Below are 27,655 nucleotides of genomic sequence, written 5' to 3'. Positions count from 1 at the left end.
ACATGCCCCTGCAGCAATACCCTATAGTTCGTATTTGTTTAGGGGTCTATTTTAATCTATTTTCACTGGTTGATTATAAAATTTTCCATTTTTTCCACACCAGAAATATATTTAGCCATAAATCTTCACATCCTTATTGACAACTCCTTCAAATACATTCTACTAGATTCTAGCATTTCCATAATGTTTTGTTTTCTCATGCATTCAGTTGTATTATGTGTTAAATGGCTTATAGTAGAGCTGTATCATTCAAATGTTAACTGAAAATTATCTTTCTTAATGATTTCATACCTTTATAATTTTTCAGGTCACCTCTCTTCTATTATGAGATGTAATCTAAGTGTCCTGATTTTATTTATAACCAACAAGGTGCAGAAAAGCTGATCATAATCTGGGTCAACACTTTTATGAGGCTTGTTGACTCTCCTAAGAGAAATTGTTGATGTTCTAATGTTTACAACTAACTTCTTCACAGAAACAGTAATGACTTTTCCCCTGCAGCCACAGCTGATAGTAACCCTTAAAATCCACCTTAAATCTTATTTTAGAAAAGGAAAATGCCTAACACTGTACACTAAATATTTCATCCCTTTTAAAAACATATAGATGAAAAAAATCCTGCACCTCATTAGTTTAGGCTTAAATAAGAAACAATTCTTGAAAAACTTTAAACAACTTCTGTAATGCTGTTATGTTTTGCTCAATTTCTTACACTTTCCAACTGCTGGAGGCATGCAGGAATTGCATGTCTAGGAAAAAGTTATTAAAAGGAATAATGTACATTAATTCCAGAACTGGATTCAGCCCTTCCTTTCTCTTTGAGGTGGGAAAGTGTTACTCTTAACATAAGCAAAAATGACAAATTCTACAGCAATCCTGCCAATGAGTAACTCTCCTCCACCCCCCACCAAGAAAAAAGGAAATATTGATGAAGCTAAAGTATACTTTGCTCCTAGTTAAAAGTCAGAAGTATTCAGATCTTTAACACCTGCATTTCTCAAAAGACTTAATTTTCTCTGGGCTGTCAGATTTTGGTTATATGTTGTACCATCTAAAACAGTCAAAGCACAGCAGTGCGTTTCACTCCCAAATCTAGGTAAATTTTAATCAAAAAGTATTTGATGTGCCTAACTGGACACACAACCTCGGATCCCAACCCTGCCAGTCTTCCGAGTGAGCGTGGAACAAGCTAAACTGGCACCCCTGTTGTGGGCCAGAGAGTGATAAAAGTTAACCTTGGGATTTCAGTCCAGATTCATTCTACTTGTTGCTAGACAGAGCTGACTGCTGAAGTATCTGTCCAAGGCAGGAAATTAAATAGCGACACCTGCTTCAAAGCAGAAGCTCAATGCCTATCCTAAATCCACTCTGTATCTGAATTTTGTCCAGTGGTCTTACTCTGAGCCTTGACACTTAATCCTTAAAGGCAGCTGAGTCAGACCTCCCCCTTGCCCGGATATTATATCTTAGAGCAGTAGCTGACAGTCTTCCATGTATGAAAAATATTAAACATTTTAGCTCAAGAGATGATGTATGGAGCTTCACAGAGGCCATGAAAACTGGCTTTGGAGCTGCTACCAGGAGGATGATAGAAAAGTAGGTCCAAATAGCAACCTCGATAGAATGATACAAAACAAACCCATCAAACCTAGGACACTGCGATTCCCCGATCTCTTTCTCCTGCAAGGCAGGGTAGGACTGAGGAGCTCAGAGCCAACACCTAGCCCACACCAAGCCTGCGTGCAAAACCACGACTGCTGGAAAGGTGCCCTCTGGGCCAAAGGTTTACAGGTAGGTGCCTTTCTGACTCGCGACCAAGACAACTATGATTGACGATGGTACTCCTCCAGCACAATTCTTGCCAACAACTTATTGAGATTAGAAGGTTGTTGGAAAAGAATTTATAGAGGAATTGCTTTCTAGCGTCATCTTGAATTAATAAATAATAGGTATTTTTCTGCGATAGCTCCTTTAGAGCAGCATACAGCTGGATGAAAACTAGCACTATGGTCCAATTTATTTACCATTAGTTTCTTTCTCTCTCTCTCGTTCTCTTTTTAAACTCTAAGAGATGATTCCAGACTACTGTGAAAGCCTCCTTAATTTGCCTCTGTATTGTGCAAAGCAGATGTCCTGCCTTCCCAAACTGATTAGTAAGTAGTTTATATTATTCCAGTGGTTGTCGTCATTATTGGAGATATATTGAGTGGGGCTGCTGTAGGCTGCCTTTGAAAAGGCGTAGAACGACAGTCTGTCGGATTCAGAAGTGATATAGGTGTGCCAGAACACAATTTTCTTGAGAAATCAGGCCCAGGATGATGGGAGATAGAGCACAAAAGTCACACCGGCACTGGACTGTGACTCAGAAAACCTAGGTCTTATTCCAAATCTCTAGCACTGTACTAGAAATTTGATTGCTGACAAGTCCTTTTGCTGTGATAAATCCCCAATTTATTATCCCAGTAGCACCTAAAATGTTGAAAGCAATCTTCGGTAGGAGCTACTCTTTTTCCCTAGCTGTAAAAGGAGTGAGGTGGATGAACGCTTAATTTTAAGACAGCTACAATTAAGTGGGGTGGATCCTGTCATGAGTCTCACAAGCGGCTTAATATTTAAATTAATTGTTTCTGTTGGAGAGGGTGAAGCAAAGCCTATCTCGCTTGCATGTTTGTTCGCCTAGCAACTAACCTTGATTGAGCTCCCTGAACACTACTACCGCAATAGAAATTAATGCTAATTATAGCCTTAAAAGATTAGATAAGTTAAATCTGCTCCTAGATGTTCTCGCAGTCTTAAAAGCACAAAAAGAGATGGGTGTTCAGTTGATTCTGAAGTCAGCCTTTACCTCGGGCTCATCCCATGGCTTGTGGGATCTAGTCTCTTCTTCCATTTCTATATCCAACAACCTTCCAAGAAAATCAGAATGCAATGCAGATGACTACAAGTATTTCTATCCTGCGAGAACTGTGAATTACTACTTGAACTGTAGCAAAAAGTACAGCCACATTGTTTCATCCTGTAGAAGCAGAAACAAAGAGCTCTAATTTGCCCACTTTTGGTCAGATGTTGTGCACAACTTCACAAGTGGTAAACAAGGGCTTTTTTTTGTTTAACTTCACACGAACGGTTCTTAAAGCAGGAGGAGGTGACCTCTTCTTTTGTCAGCATTAAAATTTCATGACTACAGTGTAAAACCGAGTGAGACTGTGTCAGCACAGGATCACACAACAATTTTGATTGGAAGCGATGTCTTGAGGTCACCTCGGCCAGTCACCCTCAGAGCAGGACCAACCAGATCAGGTTGCTCAGGGCTGTGCCAATTTTTTAATGTCTCCAAGCACAGAAACAGCACAGCCTCTCCGGGACCTGTTCTACTGTTAGGCTGTCACATCATGGTGACAATTTTTTTCTTTATATCTGATCAGTACTTCCCCTGTTGCAAGTCGTGCCCATTAGCTCTTGTCCTATCCCAGAGGGAAAACCTCTGAAAATAAAACCTGGCTCTGTCATCTTTAAAACTTCTCAAAAAGTATTTGAGAACAGCTCTAAGATTTCCCCTTAGGTTTATCTTCCAGGATAACAAATCCAGCTTTCAGCTTCTCCTCGCACATCATGCGCTTGAGTCCTGCTCATCTTGGTGGCCCTCTACTGAACACAGTCCAGGATGTCAACGTCTTTCTCATATCGAGACGACTCAAAGCGGATATGGTGCCTTGGTGTGCTCTCTCAGGCACCAAACAGAAGGGAATTACCACTTCCCTTAGTGTGTTGCCTACTCTTTGGCTAATATGGCCCAGTGTGTGGTTGACCTTCCTTGCTGCAAGGGCACACGGCTGACTTCTGTTCAACTTGCTGTCCAGCTAGACCACCCTCCTGGCCCTTCTCCACAAAGCAAAGATGACTAAAGTCTCTGCTGAAGTCCTATGGAAAAACATGAGCGCACCCAGGTTGTACCATCGCTGCTAAGAAGTGGTTACAGAGGTGGTAGCTACATGGTTGTACAATGGGTCCAAGGGCAGATGACACCCAGCAAAATGTGGCAACCTGCACCAGAGCTCTAGATCACTAATACAACAAATTTGAAACATTTCTATACCCCAAACTCCATCCTTACACAAACACACACAGAATCTGTTTTGTCTCCAACTCCAATTTGACACAAACACATGTAAACTCTGATTTTTCATCAAGCCAAGGACAACAGCATCAGAACAAATCATTCTTTTATACGATAAAGCAAAAGACCGCCCATATTTTACACAAAAATGAATCAAAAAACAATCTGATCCACTCTTGATCTTTGTGGACTTTCAAAATACAAACTTGGATTCAAGTTCATTTTTTTTATGAGTCATTCATATTCAACAAACAGTTTGCACAATTTTAATCTTTCTTTTTTCAAAATGATCTTAAGCAAAAAAGAGATAGTACTTTCTAAAATACTAGCACAAAATTATTTTTTCTTGGGATTCCAAGAAAGCTTTACAACATAAAATCTCAAATTGTCTAGTTCTACAGACAGATTTATTCCCCATGTTAAAGATAAACAAACTTCTCAGTTACATTCAAAACCTAGAATAACTCTGTCTGCTAAATCAAGTTTCCTTTCAATATGACCCAGGAAAACAATCTTCTAAGAGCGCCAAAGTAAGTCAGGGGATTTCTCCTGCTGAGCACTATAAAACTCAAGAGCACTGTTTACTTCAGATTACTAATTTTCTTTAGAGAATTATTTTTTTGTGAGAGTTCGAAACTGTCCATCTACCAATGAATCAAATAAGCATGAATATCTATTAGAAATATTTTTCTCAATTGGAATATTAGTATCTATTATTTTGTACTTCGATCCATGTTACAAAATTAAATAAGGAAACCAGTCCTGGTGTCTACTTCTGCTGGTTAGCAGCTAACCAAGTCTCAGGATTAAAAAAAAAAAAAAAAACCCAGAAGAAACATATGCATTTAAAATGTTCCTTATACTTTTCCTAATCTAATTTGTTTTGAGCACTCTTTTTGCAGATGCACATGCGCACGTGTGGGTGTATGTTATACAACGCAAAACCCTTACAAACGGCCACTCGCACAACGAGCATGATGCCTTCTCGGCGACCAATATTCCCACCCTTGTCATTTAGGACCCACAGAAAGCAGCTTTTTCCTAGACATCCATCCACCTATAAACATCACAGCTTTAATAACTACAAAGAATAAAATAAAGACCACTATATAAAATCTCAGCATTTTCATTACTCTTTTCTTTCCAAAAAACCCACAAGCACTGAGACTAGACACTTCGGCGCAGCTGTTAAAGCCGCGTGTCTTTTGAGGCAGAATTCTGTGAATGCACTCAGGCTTATAAAAAATGTATTAGATGATAGCTCTGAAAAAGGCTCTGAGGCGTAACACGGTCTATCATGTTGTGCATGCATGAGTTAGCTTTTACAAGATCAGAACCAGAAGCTAAGATGAATGCTATTCGCTGCAAGCCCAAAGCTTTGGAAGTTCAATATCGCATCGCTCGGGGGTCACTACTAGATCTATTCAAAAATATATATATATATCTCTATATTCTTGAAAAGAATCGTCCATTTTTTAAACGTTCGGCAAATGTACCTTTGTTCTCGATCCCGGATCCCGTGCCGCTTAGGGATCCGGCAGCAGGGCCACACGACAGTCGGCCACCGCCTGCCTTGCCCCGCTCAACCAGCCCGACTCGCCTTCCACCGACTCCGCTAGTGCAAGGTCAGCAGCGTCCTTGCTAGAGGGTTTTAAAAAGTCAAATATCGCTTAATGAAAAAAAGCAGCGACTTCACAACGAGTGTAAAAAGGAACAGTTCTGGCAAGGCCTCATCCACTTACTGTCAGAGAAAATTACAGACAATTTCCTATTTTGACATTCTGGAGTGCGTTTAACGCATTATTAGGATTTGGAGGTCTTAAGGAGAAGCCATTCAAATGAACGTTAAACTAAATAGGTTTTCTTTGATGAAATAATGGTAAATAATCACACGGACGACTTTGGATGTTTACAAAACAGCTTGTTCATTGTCAATTGCCCATATCATTTTGAAAATACCCCAAAGCTCAGGACAACCCCTTGCTTGAATGCTAGACCGTTTACACAGCTAAGGAACCCTTCAACCCTCGTTATTCTTGCCGACGTGCTATGTACTGTGTGAAAACATGCCTGAGCAATATCGCATGGAATCTGAAGAAAATGGAAATCTCAAAAATCACAGAACAGTTGATGTTGACAGGGACCTCTGGAGATCAGCTGGTCCAGTGCCCCTGCTCAAGCAGGGTCACCTCGCTAGGATCAAAAATTATCTACACGTTTCGCTGCTGACTTCAACCAAGTCAATGCTGAGCCTGACAAGAGCCCAACTCAGCAATGGCCCCAGAAGTGTTTTTTCTTTATCAAATGCTCCTTCAGGGTTTTGTCTTCAAAACCACTTGCTCTCCTTTGGCCACCAACCTGAAGCCACAGCTGCAACTTTGTGAGTGGCTCTGAATAACGGCAGCAGCTAATGTTCAGTACACGCAGAAATTCCCTATCTTTGCCTTTTCTAAAAATACCGTGGGCTGCCATCAGTGCCAATCAGCAGTGATGAACAGCTAATGGGACAAGCAGCTCTCTAAATTTCCTTCGTATCTGACAGCACTTCAGCAGATACGGGTAATGGATCCTGCTTCCTCAGGACTCCTGTATGCGGCAAGGCACTTTCCCACTGTGCAAACACATATGCTCGGTATGGGCTTCTTAACGATCTAGCATTTGGGTTTTCCTTTTCTTTTTTCTTTTTTCTTTTTTTTCAATCTTGTCCATTACAGCAAGCTGATTACACATTAAAAAGCTGTTAGTGAATTTTGAAACACGTTACTAATTCAAGCAAAAAAGGCATGGTTGGTCTTCAGATGCCCCTCCAAGCATCCACCAGAGAAGGTCTCACTTGACTTCTAGGGATTTACCCCAAGGGTCGGAAGTGTGCACATCTCATAACTGCACACAGCTAATCATCTTCAACGACTTTAGCTGATTCACTAGTTTAATACACGGGTATGTCTTTTCTGGGTATGCAGCATTACAGAATCTGATTTCCTGAAGGTCATTTGATGGCTTTCGGCTATTTCTTCAGTGTGTGCATTTTTAATAAGGCTCCATTTTTGAATCCAGGCAAAGGAGCATTTGATGAGACAAAGGGTATTTACTGCACATCTAGGGATCTCCCGATGGGCAATTACACCATAATTGTTTTTAAATTCGAAGAAAAAAAAGGGGGGGTGGAGCAAGGAGGTAAGCGATAATTAAGTCACACGAACAGGGCCCAAATTGCATTTGCGCTCAGGTTTTGTAGCACACAATATCAGCTTAATTGAATCAGCCGTAATTTTTCGCACTTATTTTTTCAGCTGGCAGAGAAGCACATGAGACGTTATGAACAAGTGGCCGGACAGCAAATTTCTTCAGAGCTGAGACTCCAAGTATCCGTAGGATTTGCCTGAAAGCAGCAGACGAGATTACACATGTATGCACGCGCGTGTGAGCACACCGCCGGGGAGGGCGGAGGCGGCCTCGGGCGAATCGACGTCTGTCAGCAGGCGAGCCTTGATTTCACTGTTAATATGTCACGGTTGACCGCGCCGACGCAAAAATCCAGCACTGGTTTTGCAACAACGCCGAGAGATGCAGAAATAACAGCGGCACCTAAACTTTGCAAATTCGATCATCTTGCTGTCCATTTGGCGAGAAGGGCACCTGGATTTGGGAGTGAAATGCGCTGCTCTCCCGCAGGAGCTGATAACAACCCTCACCGATTCCAGAGGCTTCGACCCAGATTCAGCTACGTGAAGAGGAGAGGCAAGCGCTGCCAGCTCTGCCCGTCTCACTGCCACAGGTAGATTAACACGGCTCCTGGCAATCCTAGAAACCTGGGCAGAGCTGAAGGCCATGCTGTAAATAGCTCCTGGGACAACGGCTTATTGTAAGCGACACCTTTGACGATCTGGCTATTTTTAGGCCACAAGCTCATGGCAAACGCTAGATTCCTCGCCAGCCGCGCATACTTAGCATCGCTTAGCACGTAAGGGAGGAGGAGAAAGTCTAAGCGCATTTTCACCTTTAGCCTCTGCTCTCCCCTGCGGAGCAAGGACTACCCATTGCGTGGACTGAGCAAGGACTACCTGCTGCGTGGACCAGCTGTGAACAGAGCCATGGGCAAAGCCCAGAGAGGCTTGTCAAGTGTAGCAATGCAACTATCAACAGCCTCGCATGTGGAAAACAGATACCCTAACACGGGTTTGCAGCAGCTTTAAGCACACGCAGACCTAGATTATCCAAAGTGCTCAGCTCCCAATTAGCCACCTGAAGGACGCAGGCAGTTTAGCTGAAGCGTTCGCTGCAAACAGTCCCAACGAGATCAATCGGGATCTGCAATACGAGGTTGGTTATCTAGGCGCCTAAATGCAAGCTATGAAATGACAGGCTCCTTTGAAGTCGACCCCTTTGAGTCTCACTTCCTAGCCCTTCAAGAAAGCAATGATTTGACATATCTTTAGTCATAACAAGGCATCTTGAGATGCAAAGCAAATTCATGAATGCTTCTGCACTCTAAACATCTTGAGAACTGATTTGCACAGATATTCCCAACTATCAAACCCCAATGTAAAGCTGCTGCTGCTCTCTAAAATTCACGTGCTGGAAATATTCCTGAGATTTCTGCACCAGCAAATGTCTGGTTGTTTCTTTAGACATGTCACAGGCTAGCAACACCTCGAGAGATGGTGCTGCGAACACTCCTAAAGCAACCCGTACGATGGACAAAGCGGGGCTTTGCCAGGAGGAACTACCAGAGTGAGGGGTAGTTGGAGAACAGCTGCAAAACAGGGCATTAAGTCAGTGCTGCTGCAGTCCAAATGAACAAAGGCTTTTTGCTACACTCTAATACACACACATAACGTGACAAGCTGTAGTAGAGTCTTTTGAAATCGTGACCCTTCTAATACAAGGCAACGTTGCTCGGGAAGCACAGGCAAGAGCCCAGTATCAAACAAGCACACTCGTGTATCACTCAACAACAGCAAATAATTTCTCATTTTACTTAGCTTAATGATTTTTCCAGTGCCTAGGAGAATAGAAATGACGGATTCTGAATTCAAGGATATATCCACAGATTCCACTCAGGAAAGGAGACATGGAATACATATACAGTTATACACACACACACACATATTATATATGTATATGTATGCTTATATTTGGATTAGGGTCCAGGTTCTAACTGATGGCAATACAATTATCATCTAAAATGACAGTGGTCATAACACGTCAGAGGGATGTAAAAAAACCAACCAAACAAAGAAACAAAAAAACCCCCCACACAACTCCCCCCCTGAACTTCTCCCCCCAAAATCACAAGAAACAAGGCACCTGAAAGTAGAAGAAAAAGTCATTAGACCTAGCCTACCTAGAAACTGGAAGCAGTCCTGAATCCCTCCAGAAGATGAATGGTGTTACTCTTTTTTTGGTAACATTTCACAGAGCTGAGCTTTAAGTGGAGCTGGTAGGACGGTGGTGATGAGGCAAACAGTCCTGGCTGCCACAATACACAGAACGTCAAAACAAGGTGAAATGGGAAGAGAAGTAAGCCTGGAACAAGCTACGTTTAATATTTGCTTTGGCTTTTTTTCAGCAAGCTGACAAAAACGCTGATACAGATCATTAATGCTCTTAAGTTGTCATCACGCTAATGTCAGTAGTACTGCACGAGCCTGTTCGATCATATCATCGTAAGCTGCTACCAGAGCATGATGCAACTTTTTTTCTTTTTGGGGGCCTGGCTTCATTCACCCCGGACAACCTCTTTCTCTGTAAATCATGACAAAGGTGGATCAAAGGAGAACAACAGAAATAAAAGTCAAAGGCACAGAGGCTGCATCATGTCCGGAGAGTGTGCTGAAGACAACTAGGGCTATGATGGAAAAAAGATGAGCAAACTCAAGCCCCCTATTAGCCCCTTGTTCCCCTTTTCTGTCTCTGGAAACAGAAGGTGTTTTCCAAAAGACCTTCTTATCTGTGGTAACTGGTCTCTGACGGTGACAGACTGCTGAAGATGCTAAGCAATTTCATGATAAAATCAAATGCGTTTGAAACAAAAAGTTAGAAAAGGTCTCATTTTTCAAGCTTACTGCAGAAGAATACTTTGTCTTTTGGGAAGCAACTAGTGACACGCATAAATGATTTCCTCATTTCAGGGAGCAGAGACATGTCAAAAGCACCGAGTGTTGCTTCTGATGGTACAAGAGATGTCCCTTCTAATTCTATATTCATCTGTAACTTTAAAAGCCTTAATGAGTAAAACACCATAATTCCCAGTTGCAACCTCACCAACACCCCCAAGTTGGGAATACAAAGAGAACGTGTCAGCTGATTTCATCCTATGTCTAGGAATGGTTCTTCTCTACAATATGCTTTATTACATTTCATAAGCACATTCATTCAATGTTTTGGTACTAAAAGGTGGTCACAGTATCTTGATTAATCCTAGGAAAACCTGTGTTCATTCAAATGCCATTATATCTAAGAAACTCAGTGATCCTGCACATCCATATCCCAACCGTGCTTCCTCACTCTGGTTGAACAGAACATTTCTGAGTTTATTTTAACGTGATTGCTATACCATTATTATTTTTAGTGTCTCTAGAATTCACATATACACTACAACCCTGGAGTTTTAAAGTAGGCAAATAACCGATATAACTTGAAAGCTTCCATCAGAGAAATACACAGTTATAAGTTAAAAAAACAGATAGTCTTTGAATGCAGCCCACCGAATAGGAGTTATTATAAAAGTCACTACCAGCAATGGCACTATCTGGTATTCAGACAGCAAAAAGTTTTATGGGGTGAAGACAACAAAACCTGAGGCAAAGATGTGGCAGAAACAACATAAAATTATTTATTTGGGAATTATAGCTTCTCTCTAACTGGCTGTGGAGAAACAAATGAAACCATCTGGCTGGCAGCTAACAGTGTTTCACTACCAGGACTAGCTGCAGCAGAGTTGGAAGAAATGATTTGACATCATTATATACTTCTGCTACAGAATTTTGCATGCAAACAGTTTGGCTTAAATATTATATTCCTAAACCACTGTTACAACAATCAGTTATATCCTTCTTAAAACCTGATGCTATTTTCCAGTTTGCTACTGATATTGCTCCCATGTCTCCAGCTTCCAAATCAATTACTCATTCCTGTGATGTTTCTTCTGCTAGCAAGGATTATCTGGGAGAGTTATTTGGCTATAAGAAAGCAACTGAACTTGGATGAGAGGTCAAAGGATAACACCGACACCATCTGTCTTGGGGAAATGACAGATCTCAGTTTTATCTAACTAAATCTTTCTGCAGAAGTAAGTATTCAGTGCAAAGACAGAGTCACCTCCTCCACCCCAACAGCCCACCTCAGACCAGGGAATACCACACTCTCATAGCAATCAGGGAACCTGTTGTTTGGGACCCACTTCCCTTCTTCGCTTTTTCTTCCTATAAAGTTTGAGATTTTCCAGGCTAGAATTAAAAAAATGCATTGGGTCTGCTAGCTATGATAACTACATGGGATCTTGTAGGTATGACTAACCATACTGAAAAGAAACCAGAATTACAACTCTGCAGATGATGCTTTGAGAAAAGCTCAGAAACAGTTCAACTGGGATGGAGCTACCTTTCACCAGATAGCTCCTTCTTGTCTCTTTAAAGAGGTTAACAGCTAACCCGTAACATGCAAAAAAGCTCCTGCCTTCCTTGGAGCAAGTGCTTGACCCTTGTTCTGCTCCAGATGGCCAAAGCAAAGTTGGAAGTTGTTAAATCCTGTGTGAGGTCTTATTCAGGAGGTCACATCCCAGAGGCACCAGCCTTCCTCCCTGCCTGCCCACCTTTCACCGAGGCCAAGCACCCGTCCCACGCTTGCCAACCAAGCATGCGATTCTCAGAGCACTTCTGCCACAAACTGTTAAATACACCGAGCTCTTGTGCACATGTGATTTTCAGTTTGAGTCAGCAGAGGGGAAAAAAGAAAAAAGGTAGCAGGAAAATAAAACGCCGAAATTTCTTGATGTCCGTCTCTCACCAAGCGTGTTTCGCTGTAATACCACAGCTGTTTCCAAAAGAAACAAAGTCAAAATTCTTCCAACTTCCCCAAACCAATGGGATGAATAATGTCTTTCCTCCAAAAGATTTAATTCTTCAACCTGTTTAGCTGATACCTTCTATGGACTCGGGAACAGTGTTCCCACTGCTGGCAGGCAAAGCAGGGGTGTGCTACGTTACTGTTGCTAACCGTACACCACTTCTCAGTGGAGGGACAGGAAATCTTGGGATTTAAGGAGTCGGGGCAGATTACAGCATGTCATCTGTTTTCTGACTGATTGGCAGAAGATTATAATGGCTTGCAGCACTATAAAAAAAATGCAATCAAATAAATGAGGAAAGGATGCTAGGATTAACCCCTCACACACCTTGAGCTTCTGGCTGTAAGTCATACAACACAAAACACAACGTCAGCTGAGTGTAAATACAGCCTTGGCGTACTTGGTTGGCAGTGACAGGCGAGATCAATATTGGAGACCAAATGCCAAGAGTAAAAGGGTATGTCAGTCAGTATTTCACTGGCTAACTGCCCTTATCTGAAGCTCTCATGCTTCACTGTGTGAAAATACAGCCATTGATCTTAGTGCCACAGCTCAAATTCTTCATATATCAACTAGTTCGCTTTTTTTTTCCCCCTCCTCCCCTTTTCAGCTGAATTTCTGGGTTACTATTTATTTCTGTGATCAATATTTCTATCACATGAACAATACTTTTATTATATTAACCTTTAAGCTCAATTTTTAACGTATCTGTTTGGTGTGAAGTCACATTTTTTAACTCAACATCTCTTTTTTCACAAAAGTGTCAAAGCTACAGCTGAAGTTCAGATTTTTTAAAGTGCTTACGGCAAAACTGCTGCACTTAGCAGATAAATCTACCCAAAGCAGCACTCCCGAGGAGTTTTCCAGAGCTGTGGCTAGCTGTACTTTCAAGGATTCAGCGTCCCTTTCCAGGAATTTGCTGCTCAGCTGTGAGCATTTTTCTCAGTTTATGCTAGCACTTGCTCTGTCTGCTTTATCTTAAAGAAGTTAAATGTTAAAAAATAGCATTACAAAAATAAAACCCCTCTATGCAGATAGTCCTACGTTTTCAATTGGAAGAGACTGGCTGCCTCATTAAACGGAACGGAGCGCCGCTCCGAGAGGGCTTCATGTTTATGGCACGCCTAGATCCCGTTCCTGACCTGTTTTATGGTCTTGGCTGAGGTGCTTTGGCGTGCTGAATTTTCTTTCTTTCTTTCTTTCTTTCTTTTTTTTTTTTCCTGTTTGTGCCATGGGAATCTGAAGGACAGGCTACTTTCATTAAGTCCTCTAGACCTACCAAGGAATGAAACTATATTCCGTACGCAGCAAGGGTAATCGACTAATCCACGTTAAGGGCTCCATGAGGCTATTCATTAATAAAATAACTGAAGCTAAATGTGCCGAGAACTTCACATAAAAAGCATTATGTGGACAATAAAACAAAGTCTACGTGGACAATAAAACAAAGTCTACGTGGACAATAAAACATATTAATATTTGGGGGAATAGGCTTTAAACTAAGAATCAGACCAAATACATCAAAAAATAAAAAACAAAACTCTCTCCCTCTCTGTTAGTGTAATGTACAGCTGTTTCACCAAGCTTGGCTTTGTAAAGATCCCTGGAAAGCTCTTAGTCATGTTATTAATGTCCATCTTGAAATGAATATAAACAAAATCAGTCCTTGACCGTTTGATTAGCAGAGGCAGAATTCTTCAGCTATCTGATTTCTCCTGATTCAGAGTAATTTTCAAGCTCGCTACCAGAAACTAATATCAGTAAGAGATGCTAAGCAACGCAGGCAAAGACTGCATTATTTTAGTTTTTTAAGTATTATTATTTAAAGTTTTTGTGTATCACATTTTGGGCTCTAACTTTAATACAAAAGTTCATGTCTCCCAGAGGAAATTGTTCTCCACCAAAGTGTTCCATCAGTTATTGTGCGGCTCCATCATTATCCAAATTGTCGAAGCAATTTCATTATAAATCCCACATAAAGTAGCACTAAGGGGTAATGGCAAAGTGGCTTTGGTCCCTGTAGGACCATCTCCAGAAAAATCATTTCAGGCAAAGAGAAAACAACGCTTTGCTCCTGCGCCGAGGGAGGTAACTATGTCCTCTCGGCTATGGCTCCATGACAGAAGAAACCACATGAGCGGGGCCTGCTTAACGCCGGGAAAACGGCCTGCTATATGCCGAAGTCAGTTTGTTGAAAGAATTTAATGACAGCCAGACGTGCCAACAAGCCCGAATTTCCCAGCTGTAATGGCTCAAGTGGAGGATATTACAGGAGGGTAAGAGACGGGTGGGTGAGAGAGGGGCATCTCCATGAGCAACCTCCCAGTGACGGTCAAACTTCTTCTCTGGCTGTTAGAAAGTATATACTTAGCCTGATGCAGGTGATGCAGGTTCCAGATAGCTACATACGGCCCACTTTTTCCATGCGGTGATAAAAAGTTAGAGGTTAGGGGACTTCCTTCCTAGGAAGCAGAAGCCATTAAAACACCCTCTTAAGAAGGTTCTTACTTTTGAATGATTTCTACCGAATTAAAATACTGCTTCCACGACATCCTTGCAAAAAGGACAAAGAGCACGGACCTTACCTATTTTTAAGAATTTCTTGATGTAGTAGGAGGGGTAGAAAAGGGGGCAAAGCAAAAAAGGAAACATAAGCACACGAAGGGGGAAGGAAGCGCTCTACAGACCATGAAATGCCCACACATAACCCGAGCCAGATAATACAGTCCCTAGACGGCAAACAGTTTAGAAGAAACTTGTAACATTGAGAATACGCAGAGGCAATATGCAATCCTATTTTAACTGATGAGCACAGCGAGAGGCAGGAACGGGCTTGGTAGCTGGGGAAATCCGAGTTTTCTTTCTGGCTCCTGCAGAAGGAAAATTACTTCACTTCTCTGTGCTACAACAGAAGAATGCGAAAAATGACTACAGAATTGCATAAGGGATTTTTTTGAGGTTTATTTAATATTTAATGAAAGCTTGAGCTTCTTGTATGAACACCACAATAGCAACAGGCAATACTATAAGAGTATTAAAGCTAATTAAGGAACAATTTTTATACAGCTGAACTACGAACTGCATGCAACTACAGCCGCTATCGTTTGTCCCAAAGATATTTATTGCCAAGTTTACAAGTTGCTCCAGTTCACTCTTAAAATGTAAGGTTCTTTTAAACTGCACTAATTCAATTTGCCAGATTTTAGATTTCAGGCCATTACTGCCAGTTATATACAGCTTCTAAAAAACTCATTTTATGGCAATATTCCATGCCGCAGGAAGCCTCAAGATAAAATGAAATTTAAAATGACTGGATCAATGAACACTAGATTCTTAAATGCGTTCTGCATTTCTGAAATCTCTGTGTCTCACCTGACCAGTTCCCCTTTGTTTTGCTGGATCTGCATCCCACATGGGATTTCAACCCAAGATTTCGGATAACACTGTCTTCTAGTTGCAAAATATACCACCATCAGGGGCCCCTTCAGTATACCAAGCCATCTCATCAGCAGTTATTACAGGCATGGTAAAAAAAATCAGTCTCTGTAAATGGATTAGCTATAAAAATTAGTCTGATTTTACCCTCCCTTCTATATAAAATAAAGATCTACTGTACACAGTAGAGTAGAAAATAATCTCATTTGAAAAACAAAGGCTAAATTTTTTTTCTATTCTATTGCCCAACATTTGATGCCAGTTAGACGAATCATCAGCCTCCCAATCACACTGTCCCGCAGCCCCCTGTATCTGCCACAGGTAGGATCAGCCTGATCCAAAGGGGCACGTGGAAGCTCTCCAGCCATCAAGCAAAGCATGGCTGAACCTTCAAGACCCTGAAGGCAAAAGACCAACAGTTTTCCCCTCTCCAGCCAAGGAAGTCACGGATTTCGTTTAGGCGCAGAGATAGATCAAAAGAAAACAACCAACATGCTTCTTCACCCTGGTTTTGGTGCCCTGTACAAGGTCCCCATCCCACCACTCGTGGAGATGGGCCTCCCTGCAGCCTCCCTCTGCTCGCACACCACTCTTCCTGTTTCCAGAGAGCGAGAGCACGTACGAAACTAAGCCTCGGATACGCATCGTCTTCTGCACTGAGGTGGCAGAAGCGCAGTCGCTGTTTTGCATACCGGCTTCGCTTCAGCCCCACTTTTGGTGTCGTTAGGACTTCCCCTTGCCGCGCAAGGGCGCTCAGCGCTCCCTGCGGCCATCTCTGCCACGCAGAGGAATGAAAACAAGCTGCACGGTACAGCCCGAGGCTCCATGCAGTCATGGCAGACTCCTCGTAGGCGATGGAGGATTACCATGGGTCTTGTACCATGCTGCCAGCAGTCCTCCTCTTAAAAACCACCATTGCCTACGTGGCTATAGATGCGTGACAGCACCTCTCTAAATGTCCTCTCTGCCCACCGCTTCGGAGCGATTCAAAGCACCAGCCACAGAGATTTTCATCATTTACAAAATGCAGAGAGCTCCCTGATGAATATAGTTTAAAGCTCAGCTCCACTGAGAGAGAGAGAGAGAGAGAGAGAGGAGAAAAATCTATAACTAATTGACAGTGTTCATCAAGATGCTTCGCTCGATCCTGAAGAGCACAAATCTAAATGAAGAAGTAACACGTGTAGGCAATTAGATAGCTAGTAATGTGGGGCAGGGTAGTAACCGGGAACGGATGGCCACCAAGAGCGGGAGAGAAAGGAGAGGCAGCTTAGAAAACATCAGTAAAACCAAAACGACTGTCCTTATCGGCGGGGTTAAGCCCTAAGGCCAGAACCCCCGAACAGTGCCGTTCCCGGACTCCACGCCGCACGCCGACACGCGGAGCGGTCGGCAGAAACGCCTTTGATTAGCTCTCCGCTGGCGTCTCGGCTAACGGGGGTTTCAGTCGTATCTTCTCTTATTGGCAGCACTTGTGAGCGCTTGCGGTTCATCGTCGGAGCCTCATTACCCCCGGGGACTGTTTGTTCATCTGTTTGTCAGAATTTAATTACTGGAGCACAACCGCCGACAAAAGCACGCTCCGGCAAGAGCCTAAAATTTTTCCTCTTTTCCACCTACTGTAGGAAGCTCTATTTTTCTCTCCAGAAAATTACTCCTTTATCAACCTGTCGCTGCGCAGAACAACAACTTGCAGAAGCAAAGGAGGGGTCTTTGGGAGAGGTGAGCGCTGCGCCGCCAACTAGCCCTGAAAAATCTACTTTTTCAGCCAAAGATACAGATCGTTGAGCAGCTCATGACCTCCTTATTCGCAAGCAGGAAGCCCGTGGCTGCGCTGCAAAACCTGCTCGCCAGCTGCACCGCGGACGTGGCAACCTCCAAAAAAAGGCACTGCAGCTCTACAGGTGTCGACCCATAATATCTTCCCCATGTTGCTGAAAAACAGAGACCCTAGGAAGCCAGGCCACCTTCAGGGCCGCTCTTGCGTATCTCTATGTGACCCGCGGCTCTGCCTCGGCAAGACGCTCCTGCAAATCGCCCTCGCCCGGAAGGCGAAGGCTCCCTCGCGCACCGGGACCCACTACCACCGCGATTTTAAAATCAAATTCCTCCAGAACCTCCCTTTTCAAACAAGCCTTCATAAGCCTGCAGGACAAAATAGCAGCATTACCTCCCACCGAGCATCCTCAGCTGAAAAACCCATTAAACTTGAACTACATCAACCTTTAAGAAAATAATATTGCAACAAGATAAAACCCTTCTTCAGCCCAAATTCTGACTTCTAGGCAGGAAGATCCATTCTGACTCTTAGGTAACACACGCTTAACACAGGAACAGCAGTTACAATATTATCACCCGTCTGCAGGGCAAAGGGAACCTTCTGGGGTCCCAAGACTCCTGAAAACGCACTAGCGCTTTTGTTATCTTCCAATATAAATGGCAAATTCTCCGATGCCGTTACTGACCGCATTAAAAAAAAAAAAAAAAAAAAAAAAAGAAAGAAATACCAGATATTGTCATTTGTCCAGATTTAAGTTCATCACAGAATCATGAATAAACTTCGTATTACTTACAGGACAAAATTATTTGGGACACTGTATTTTATTCTCTATTTTATCTAGCATTTATTGTGGAAACATCTCCCTCTCAAATTGAATCCGAACTAGTGTCTTGGCCCTGTTTTACAATCTCCATAAATGAGAACGGTCTCCTAGTAGCGCTGTTTTAATGGCGCTACTTAGCAGCAGTCAAGGGTGCAGAGTAGGACTCGAGAGGCTGCGAAGGCTATTTGAATGCATAATAAAGAAGCAGCTGAAGTTTGACTAGGTTTATTAAATTGTTTATGGATAGTTCAATAGTTGCTGTTAAATTAACCATCCTAAAAGAAAGAGAAAAGAATGGCTAATACTGGCTATTATCACCATTTTAATATGAGGCTGGCAGTAATTTTATGTTTCATTTTAAAAGCTCTGGTTCTTAAAGTCATACTGATACAGACACCGCGGCTTTTGTTTTCGTTTTAAATACCTGTTGAATAAAGCCCGGAGACATGACTCTTAAGGGTTCAGAAATCAATAGGTAACTAGAAAGGATGTGCCTTTTTTTTTTCTTTTTTTTTAAAAAAAGAAAGAAATCTCAATTTTGAAGCTGCTCAGAGCCTCGAGAAGGCTGACTCACGAGCTGCACAGCAGCAACACCAACATCACCACTTCAAAGCTTCTTTTCTGCCATATACCTAGATGAGAAAAATTAATTTCCTGAATCTTGTGAGCTATTTCATTTAATAATTTCCAAAGACAAACAATACCGACAGCCCTTCCAGTGCCCTGCTGCAGCACATAAAATTGTGCCAATAAACAAAACAACTATCAGGGCATCCGGGAAGGAGAGATTCAAAGTGCTGTCTATACTAGTTTGTTAAAAATGCAATCAAGCTAATGATGGAGTAGCTCTCCGCATTACCGGGTTTCACCAGCTACGGCAAATACAAGGACTGGCACAGGCGGATGGCAACGCTGCAGACACGTCCGTCTGCTCCGTCAAGTTTCTCAGGGCTCACTTGTTTTTGTAACACTTCAAGCCACCTATCTGTGTTTTTTTCTCCCAAAAACAAAATGGCATAAACTGGAATCATTTCTTAAAAAAAATTTGCATCTCCAGCTAATTGCTGATGCTGAGGATTAACATTCTGTGGCACTTCAGCTTTAGTTACTTTCCTTAATTAACATCATATTTGCAAAGATCTACAAAAACACTGTTTAGGTAAATGAAGTGTGTTCATTAACTATCTAAAAACCTGGGTCCCACTTCTTTCCCCGCAAGTATTTGCAACCTTGCAATTCCTACCAATCGACCCCTAAACGCCTCAAGAGATCTGCAGATGCTTAACCAAAAGGTCAGTATTTCCTTAATGATCAGGACAAAACAGGCTACAGCTCCAGGTACGGTAGGGAGCCCGCAGAATGCATATGCACGTGTAAAATACTTACATGTGCATGGGAGGCTCCGAGTTTTCAAAGCCAGACGTGCTGTTGCGCTGCGTGGCAGCACCACCTCGGGTGTTATTAATAGGGCGGTGCGGCTGAGCGTGGTTTCCGTGCTCCGCGTAGGCGGACAAACTTTTCCTGATACTCGTTTCCTTTAAGGCAGACTACAGTCTGCAAGCTGAAGGCATCTTTTGGGAGAATATGCAATACAGAGCAAGGTATTTTGTGACGTGAGTTTGCGTAAGGCAAAGCCGAGGCATGAAGATGCTGCCACTGCAATGGATTGAGATGCTTTAAGTCCACCTCACGAATCACAGTCCCATGGCAGCCTTGGCAGAAAGAGTTTAGCACATGCTAATAGAGCCAGACAAACCACCTCAGTACTTGTCCTGAGAATAAGTACTGCTGAACTTATAACTGTCTAATAAACCTGCAAGCTATAAACTTATAACACTTGAATAAATACTCTGCTTGAGAGGGATAACAACAGGTATCATGATGGTCCCATCAAAGATGAGACTTAAGTCTCTTAAGTCCATTAAGTCCCTGCTTCTTGGGCTTTTCATAGCAAACTCATCCTTTTGTGGCCCTATTTGGTGCAGAAATGCATTTTTATCATGGCTCACTAGATAGCCCTTCTTAAAAAGCGGGGGACATGCAAAGGGGACGATTCTGCTGGCATGGGAAGGAGGATACCACTGTGAAAGTTGCCTGGTTTTGAAGGCTCTAGAGGTGTTACTGCAGCAGAGAGCCACTGTGGGGCTGCAGACTGGCATGCTGGGTCCCGTGGGGGGACACAGGGGTCTGCCCTGTCCCCCACGTTTCCAGGGAGGAAAGACTGTGGGCACTGCCCACCGTTGTCCAAGCCCAGGGACCTGCCCAGACCCAGGATACTAACCTCCTGGGGCAACCCCCCCTGCTCTCCTCTGGCCCCTTCCAATTGCTACACTGGGTTAATAAGCAAAAAAGCAACTATTTTAGATCCTCAGTCTAGATAGACTTCAGCTACTAGAGTTAACCCACTTCACTTCTTCTGCTCCCACCAAAAAACCCACCATAAGATTAAAGAATCCCATAATCTGCCATACACAGAAATCTCTTTTCTGATAGATTATGAAACAAGCTATAACTAAAAATGAAAGAATTAGTGAAAATTATGAATTAATACATGCGTGCTTAATTAAAAACAAGCACACTGTCGTGATTCGCAATCTCAAGAATAGGTGAAAAACAGTCTGCGGAAAATGGGACAATTTAGCACATCATTTGCAATCTTAAATGCTTTCCTAGATAGAAACAAAGGAATAAAAAAATCATACTGAGAGTGACTTTCAAAGCAAGCAGAGCTTGTGCTGACACAGGAGAGCAGGTAGACCCACAGGAGAGCAGGTAGACTTAATGAAAGCGAGCAGAACGCGAAAAAAGCTAATTATAAGTGATAGATACAATGAATAGCTTGAGAGATCAAAAGCAGATTGAATTCAGTTATTACTTTTGCAGAAATATCAAAGCATTATTATGCTGTTCTCACATATTGTTATATGACATTCCATGGAATTTAAATGGACACAATTAATAAATAAAAAGTATCCAGTTAAAAAACAAGCATGGGGTACTTCGCTACAACCTCAGTTAAATTGTTGCAGTGCTTTCCATGCCTTCACTTGCCATTTTTAGCTTGAATATATTTGAGTTGAGCACAAAGAATTGCATTCCTAGCAGTCACATTATAAAAGCAGACTGTATAAACACGTTGGACCATCTGGGCACACACGTTTAAGGTACGCTGCAAACACTCAAGCGCAAGGGTAGAACACAGTACAAAGCGCTCTCCATAAAACATTCTTCTCTTGAACGTCATTTGAGCGCCCACTTGCTTTCCTTTCCTATTTCTTCCCTCCTTCCATGCCCGATAACAAAACCCTCAGCCCAAGGCAGGAACGCAATGGGTTTTGCCTGAGGGACATGCTCATCAAACATGCCCCCAAAGGGACGGCTTCAGCGAGCTGAAGCAACCCTTGACATTGCAAATACACTATCATTTCCTAAAATGACTCAAAAAAAAAAAAAAAAAAAAAAAAAAAAAAAAAAAAAGTTAAATCAATGCTATCTAAACTCCTTGCAAATCTCTAAATACATTTTATTCTGCTTATTGGTTCTACTTTCAAAAATCCCATTCTACTTTCTACATTGCAATAATGCTTTCTTCTTGCCATTAATATTGTGTTCAGTGAAATGCTAATATTTTTCAGTTCACTGTCTGAGGGAACTAAATCTACAGCAAGCTAATCTGCCATAAAGTCATGTTTTATACACATGACTACAAATTGAGTTTTACACTCTATGGAAAGCAATCTTCCATCTTTAAGGGTATCATGAGACACAGAATTAGATCTATTCTTCTGGCATTACTAAATCATAAGATGAAATATAATTTGACGTGCAAATGATATTGTAAACCCAAGGCAATGAAGCACTGAAAATGTTTTTAGTACTAACTTACTTGTTTTTGAAGTATTAAGAGACTTTTTGAGAAAATTAGCCTGTTTATAATGGAAACAGCATTACATAGACTTTTCTTCCCCCATAGGAGAGGTACTAGTCTGAAAATTGAGAGACTGTGTATATTTATTTCTGAATCGTGTGTCTAAATTTAACTACGTGTTTCTCTGTTTTCAGACTCGATGCATGAAAGCCAGGACTCCACCACGACTGCAAACTCTGCGTCGGACACTCGGAGGTTGGGTGTCAGTTAGAGCTGCTTGCTTGCACTGGTCAAGTTTCCAAACAATTTAAAAATAAACCAGATAATGGATTTTTTCGATTTACATCAGCAACAGGTTTGGGGTTACTTCAGCTTGCAGAGGAAAGCATGTGAGCATTGACTCGGTACTTAGGCAGACATTTTCACAGGTAAAATGAGAATACCTTAGGCAGCGGTGTTAAGTGCTGCCTTCTTGCAATACTAGATGGTGTCTCTTGGAAGATGGACATGATCACGCCAGCTACGCCCTGGCCATTTATTTCCTTGTATTTATAGTCCTGTCTCTGCAAGGCCTGGAGGGCCCTGATTTCCCCTCATAACCCTTTGTGTGCTTGGACCCAGAACACCTTCGCGCCTTCTTGCAGGGCTTTCCGCTCTCTCCACATCACCCCAACAGACACAAACATCTCTCAGTAGGCTCATTCTGGCCTTGCTTAACTCCAGCCCTAAGCAATTTAAACCCTCATTTAAAAATTCATTTTAAACCAACAGGTCACAACCACCTTTGGTACCACTACATCAGCCTAATAAGAAAAAAAGAAAAACGAGCTTGTAGCTACGTAAGCAAGGACCGCTGCTTTCTAATGCCTTTTCCCAAAAGATGCGTAAAGGCATTAGAGCACCGGACACATGGCACTGTTGAAGGCAACATAAATGTTGCTCTTCTGGAGTTACGTTGTCCAGGGCTCTCAGCAGCCCACTTGATTCTTCTCTTTCCAACCCAGATGACGTGCAAGTTGCATCAAGACCAACTTCTACTCTACCAGGTTGGCTTACTCGCCTGCCCCTGGCCTCTCCCATACATCAAGTGTCCACACTTGGAGCATGTCTATGGCACAGTCCACTGCCCAAAGGCAGTAATGTCTCCAGGAGAAGCAGCACTGTGCTGCCAACGCATTGCAAACTGGCCTCCTCACTGGCCACACACTAACTTCCCTGTGTAGAGAAGCCCTTCATTGGACCCATCCTCCACCCCTCCTTCCAACTCTCTCCTCAAAATCTACTTTGAAAAAAAGTCATTAACCCAAAATTTGCTGCACTGGGTAAAAGTAAGACTTTGCCACTCTTCAGTATATTGGGGGAAAAAAAGCACCAGAGACACAAACAAGTTCATGTGACTTAGAACTGAGACTAGCCAGTGGCAGAAAAATTCAATAAACAGGAAAATATTAAAATGTTTGATAATTCACTTAATGGTACAGCATATTATCCACCTGGTTAACCTCTTTTTGTTGGTGGCCAGAAAATGATTGACATTGTAGTTGAAGAGGTGGCTTTTTGCATTAACTCCTAGACAAACCACCCTGGCATTTAGACCATTTTCCCTAAAAAGGGATCAGAATAGCCCCACTTCTGAAGGGGACTGAGAGTGGCACTATCTAAAGATGAGTCCAAGGGTGAAAATCAGACAAAACCTTTCTGGACCACAATCTGAACAGGTAAACTCAAGTTTACCTCCAACATGAGCCACCTGCTCTTTTGAAGAATCAGTTCACCAACTTGGCAGAGCAGCAGAAGAAAAGCCACAAGCGATGGCACATCACTGTGCATCCATCAGCATGCAAATTTCAAATTTTCAGGGTAGGAAATTATGGATGATGCCAATCACCACACTAGGTTCAGCTGCACACATTGGCATTCACACAGCTGTATTACGTGGTGTCCAAACCACGTAACGGAGAAGTGAAAGAGAAAATAACATTGCACACTGAGACAGAGAAGCACCTTATGGCAGAACAACGCTGCGTACCAACAGCTCTTTGATGTTTATATAATGTGCTTCTTCAAGAATAAGCAAGTTCATTCTTTCATTAAGAGTAACACTTTGAACTTAAAATAATTCCTTTCATCAAAAGACCGTGGAATACTTTACAAAGATGGCGAAGTATTATTAATATAGTTTTATAGAGGGGAGAAACTGAGGCCAAGGCAGATTAAGCGAGTTACTTGAATTTCTGTCTGTGGCTGGTAAAACGGCTAAGAATAGAACATATTTATCTGGATTCCAGAATTATTCTTCAAACTACTGGGCTGTGCTGATATCAAAGAAAATTTTCAAGCCAAAACATACTATATTGTTTAACACTAAGAAAGTTCTTTGCAAAAATCTGAAGAATATTTGGGTCTAAATACAAATGCCAAATGTTGAAATTTTCACACACGTCCCCTTTTAAAAACTGCTTAGAGGTAATACTCATTCTTCACCTCTCTGCCAGTGCAAGATAGTATGTTAGAGGATTGTGCTGCTTTGTGGATATGTACTGAATTCGCACGCAAAGACTTAAAGCAGCAGAATGGCTCAACCCATGCGCAAAACAGATCACTGAAAAAAAAAGAAGTGGATCCGAAGTTCAGGCTGTTCTTGTTTCAACTGTAAAAGATGATATACTTGTTCTCTTGTCTTTAGATTTTAAGGAAAAATACTTCCTAAATACTTGCTACAAAGAGGGGGTGAAGATGAAGAGGAAACGCTCCCTAAAGCGATTCACTTGTTGCTCTCCTAAATCCTTTCCACTCGCACAGAATTGCTATTTTGGTGCCTCAGGTCACAGAACAAAATCTTGGGGTTTTGAAAGCGTTTGGACACATGGGGGAGGAGGAAGGAAGGAGGGAGAACATGGGTTGCAGGCAAGGATCAGGGTAACCAAATCTCAGACTTTACAGCATGTAAGAGGAAGGATCATCAGCACTCACGGCGCTCTGCCCCGAGACCTCAAACGGCACAAATTAAGCATCAGGCTCACGCTGACTATGAAGGTGTGAAAGGCGCTGACCTGCTTCTATAAAAAAAGAGTGCTTCTAGTTTCCTTTCCCCTCCCGCCTTACTTGCCCTTTTTAATACTGATTGCACTTGAAACAGAGTATTTATATATATTTTTAAAGTTAAGGTCTTAACACATATACTCCTTCTCTTCGCACAATTAGTTTTAAGATACCCAATGCATTTCAACCAGTGAGCTGAAGCCCAGTCTGCAGTAATGTGGCAACTACAGCTATTAGAGCACCTTTGCTATTCATACTGAAAGAACTAGAGAGTCGTATTGAAAATGCGATGTCTTTCCCAGATCTATTTTAATGCACTAGCATATTTAAGTTGCAGTTGAGAAACCCTGATAGATAAGCAGAGTGCACAGCTGATTACAATTGTGCTCCTCTTTGGCTCTTTTCAGAGAAAGACTTTGGGAAAGGTACAAAAAAAGTTGCTGTAGCATAAATTATGAATACTAAATCATTTGGAATCCAGGATATTTCTCAGCTGCTTGTTTTCTCCTGCCTACACTCCTTAAACAGCATGCACGAAGGCTGCAGCTGCAGGCTCCTTTATCTCTCCGGCCAAAACTCCTGGGAAGAAAATCCCATTTACTTCAAACTACAAATAAATGTATTCCTTGATTCAAACAGAGACATCATAATGTAGGGGAAGGGAAAATAAATAAATAAATAAAAAGATGCTACCTTCTTTCCATTACAGTCCCTGCCCCCCTCGTTTCTGTCCACTTCATTGCTATTCCAACCCATCCCTTTTCCATAAATATTTGTCTTGCATTTGTCAAGACTTATATTTAAAAATGAAATTCTCTTTGGCGTCTTACAGTATGGGAGGCTATTATATATACATTATCCTTATGTGCATGATTGGGGAGAATAGATGATTTGTGAAGTTATCTATTATGGGGAATAATCAAGATTAATGAGCCCTATGGCACTTGCTGAATGCCTCCAGAGATTTATTACTCAGGTTGTTCGTTTTTCTTGTTATGTTGGTGCTGTCAAGAGTCCTATAACAAATGCAAACACAGACGTGTATTAATTGCAAATGTGGAACAAGGCTACCGTGATGTTACTAACTACTTGCAACAGCATCTTCACTGGCAGTAAGATTTCTTATCTGGCAGGTTTCTGATCAACTCACCATCTATTTTGGTATAGAACACAATTTTAAAAAAGCTTAAAAAGATAAAGGCAGAGGAATTAAAGAAGAAAGGAAATTTTGTGCTCATCTTACTTTTACTAACGCAAGCTGTGGGCAGAACTGATTGACAGTTTCCTGGGAATTTCCAGAAAGGCTGTGCAGAAGACTGAAGCCCCCCCACCTTGTTTTACCACAGTACCTTTCAAAACAAAATAAAAAAAAATGCCAATAATTGTGGCATAAAATAGGTTTCCTATGAAACAGGTGAGCTCTACTTTACTTCTAAATGTATTTAGAGCTGCCACTATAACGTGCATCTGTCAAGACGATAATGCTGCTTTCCTGGACTGACGTTCCTGCTTCCCAGAGAGGTGTCAGCTGCCAGTGGACTCAACAGTATCAACAGGAGGATCATAGTGACCCACAAGCCTATTAAGTTATTTATTAAAAGCTCAATGTGCTCTGGGAATTTTAGGTAGTCACACTTCCCTGAATGATGGGGGAAAAAAAAGAATAAAAGAAAAAAGGAAAAGAAAAGTTCACAAAGGTTCTGTAAACAATCTTTTCCCTGTATTGTATCTCTTCACCAATGCCTCCACACTGACTACTGCTCTGGAGGCATCATGCTTAGCATACACCACTCATGCCAAGTGCATCAAATTGAACTACTTCAAAAATCCTTTAAAAAGGTCTTAAACCCCCCAGCAGTGTCAATGTTACCTCAAAAAAAATCCCTGCACTGAATTTTTAAGTTCAAGATATGCAACACACACATAATAATGACAAAGACATTTAGATATGCAAAATAAATAGGTAGCATGTATATATTCAGTGTCCTCTCATAGAAGATCCCTGGGCCAGTTTTCTTCTTTGCAAACTGTGCTGTGGACACCTTACGCTTTCTGACCTTCTCACCCGGGATTTACTCCAAGGCTGGTTCCCAACCCCTGGCTTTCACAGGTCTCTCTCTCATCTGAAGTCACACCAGAGAACATAAAGTCGCAGAGTTTTTATGTTCACATGTTTATACATAAAAACACATTTCTACCTCCCGGGCAGATGTTTTTCTGATTCACCATGCTGGCACAAACACAGAATGTGTGGGATGATACTAACAGCTCTGAACTATTAATATACAGGAGGGTATAATAATAATGTAGCAGTATACAGTGATACTCTCAAAATATATTGAGCTCTCCTGTCCTGAGAAAGCATGGTCTGCTGGAGCTTGCAAGGAACCACCTCATGGAAAAGAAATCCAACAAAAGCTATAATTTAACACATATATGGGGGTATAACTTCAAACTCAGGAAGCTCCATGCTACCGTTCAACAAAATCCAGGAAGGCCTATAGAAAAGGCAGCATCTT

General features: G+C 41.9%; 1 protein-coding gene across 4 annotated transcripts in view; it reads right to left on the bottom strand.

The window, feature by feature from the left end:
• CELF2 (CUGBP Elav-like family member 2) overlaps positions 1 to 27,655 on the bottom strand; it is a 206,060-nt gene that overhangs the window by 136,512 nt on the left and 41,893 nt on the right. Inside the window, exon 1 of one of the 4 annotated variants that reach the window (XM_062580601.1) lies at positions 19,613 to 19,642. The exons of the other annotated variants lie outside the window; for them this stretch is intronic. Within the exon in view, the coding sequence (XP_062436585.1) occupies positions 19,613 to 19,620 (8 nt within the window). The 5' untranslated portion in view covers positions 19,621 to 19,642. Of the gene's footprint in view, positions 1 to 19,612; positions 19,643 to 27,655 lie in introns of those variants that run through there. 4 annotated transcript variants of the gene reach the window in all.

The sequence above is a fragment of the Rhea pennata genome, chromosome 1 (genome assembly GCF_028389875.1).
Source record: "Rhea pennata isolate bPtePen1 chromosome 1, bPtePen1.pri, whole genome shotgun sequence".
Classification (NCBI taxonomy): domain Eukaryota; kingdom Metazoa; phylum Chordata; class Aves; order Rheiformes; family Rheidae; genus Rhea; species Rhea pennata.
Note: the sequence above shows the minus strand (reverse complement) of the source record. Positions and strands in the feature narration are given on the sequence as shown.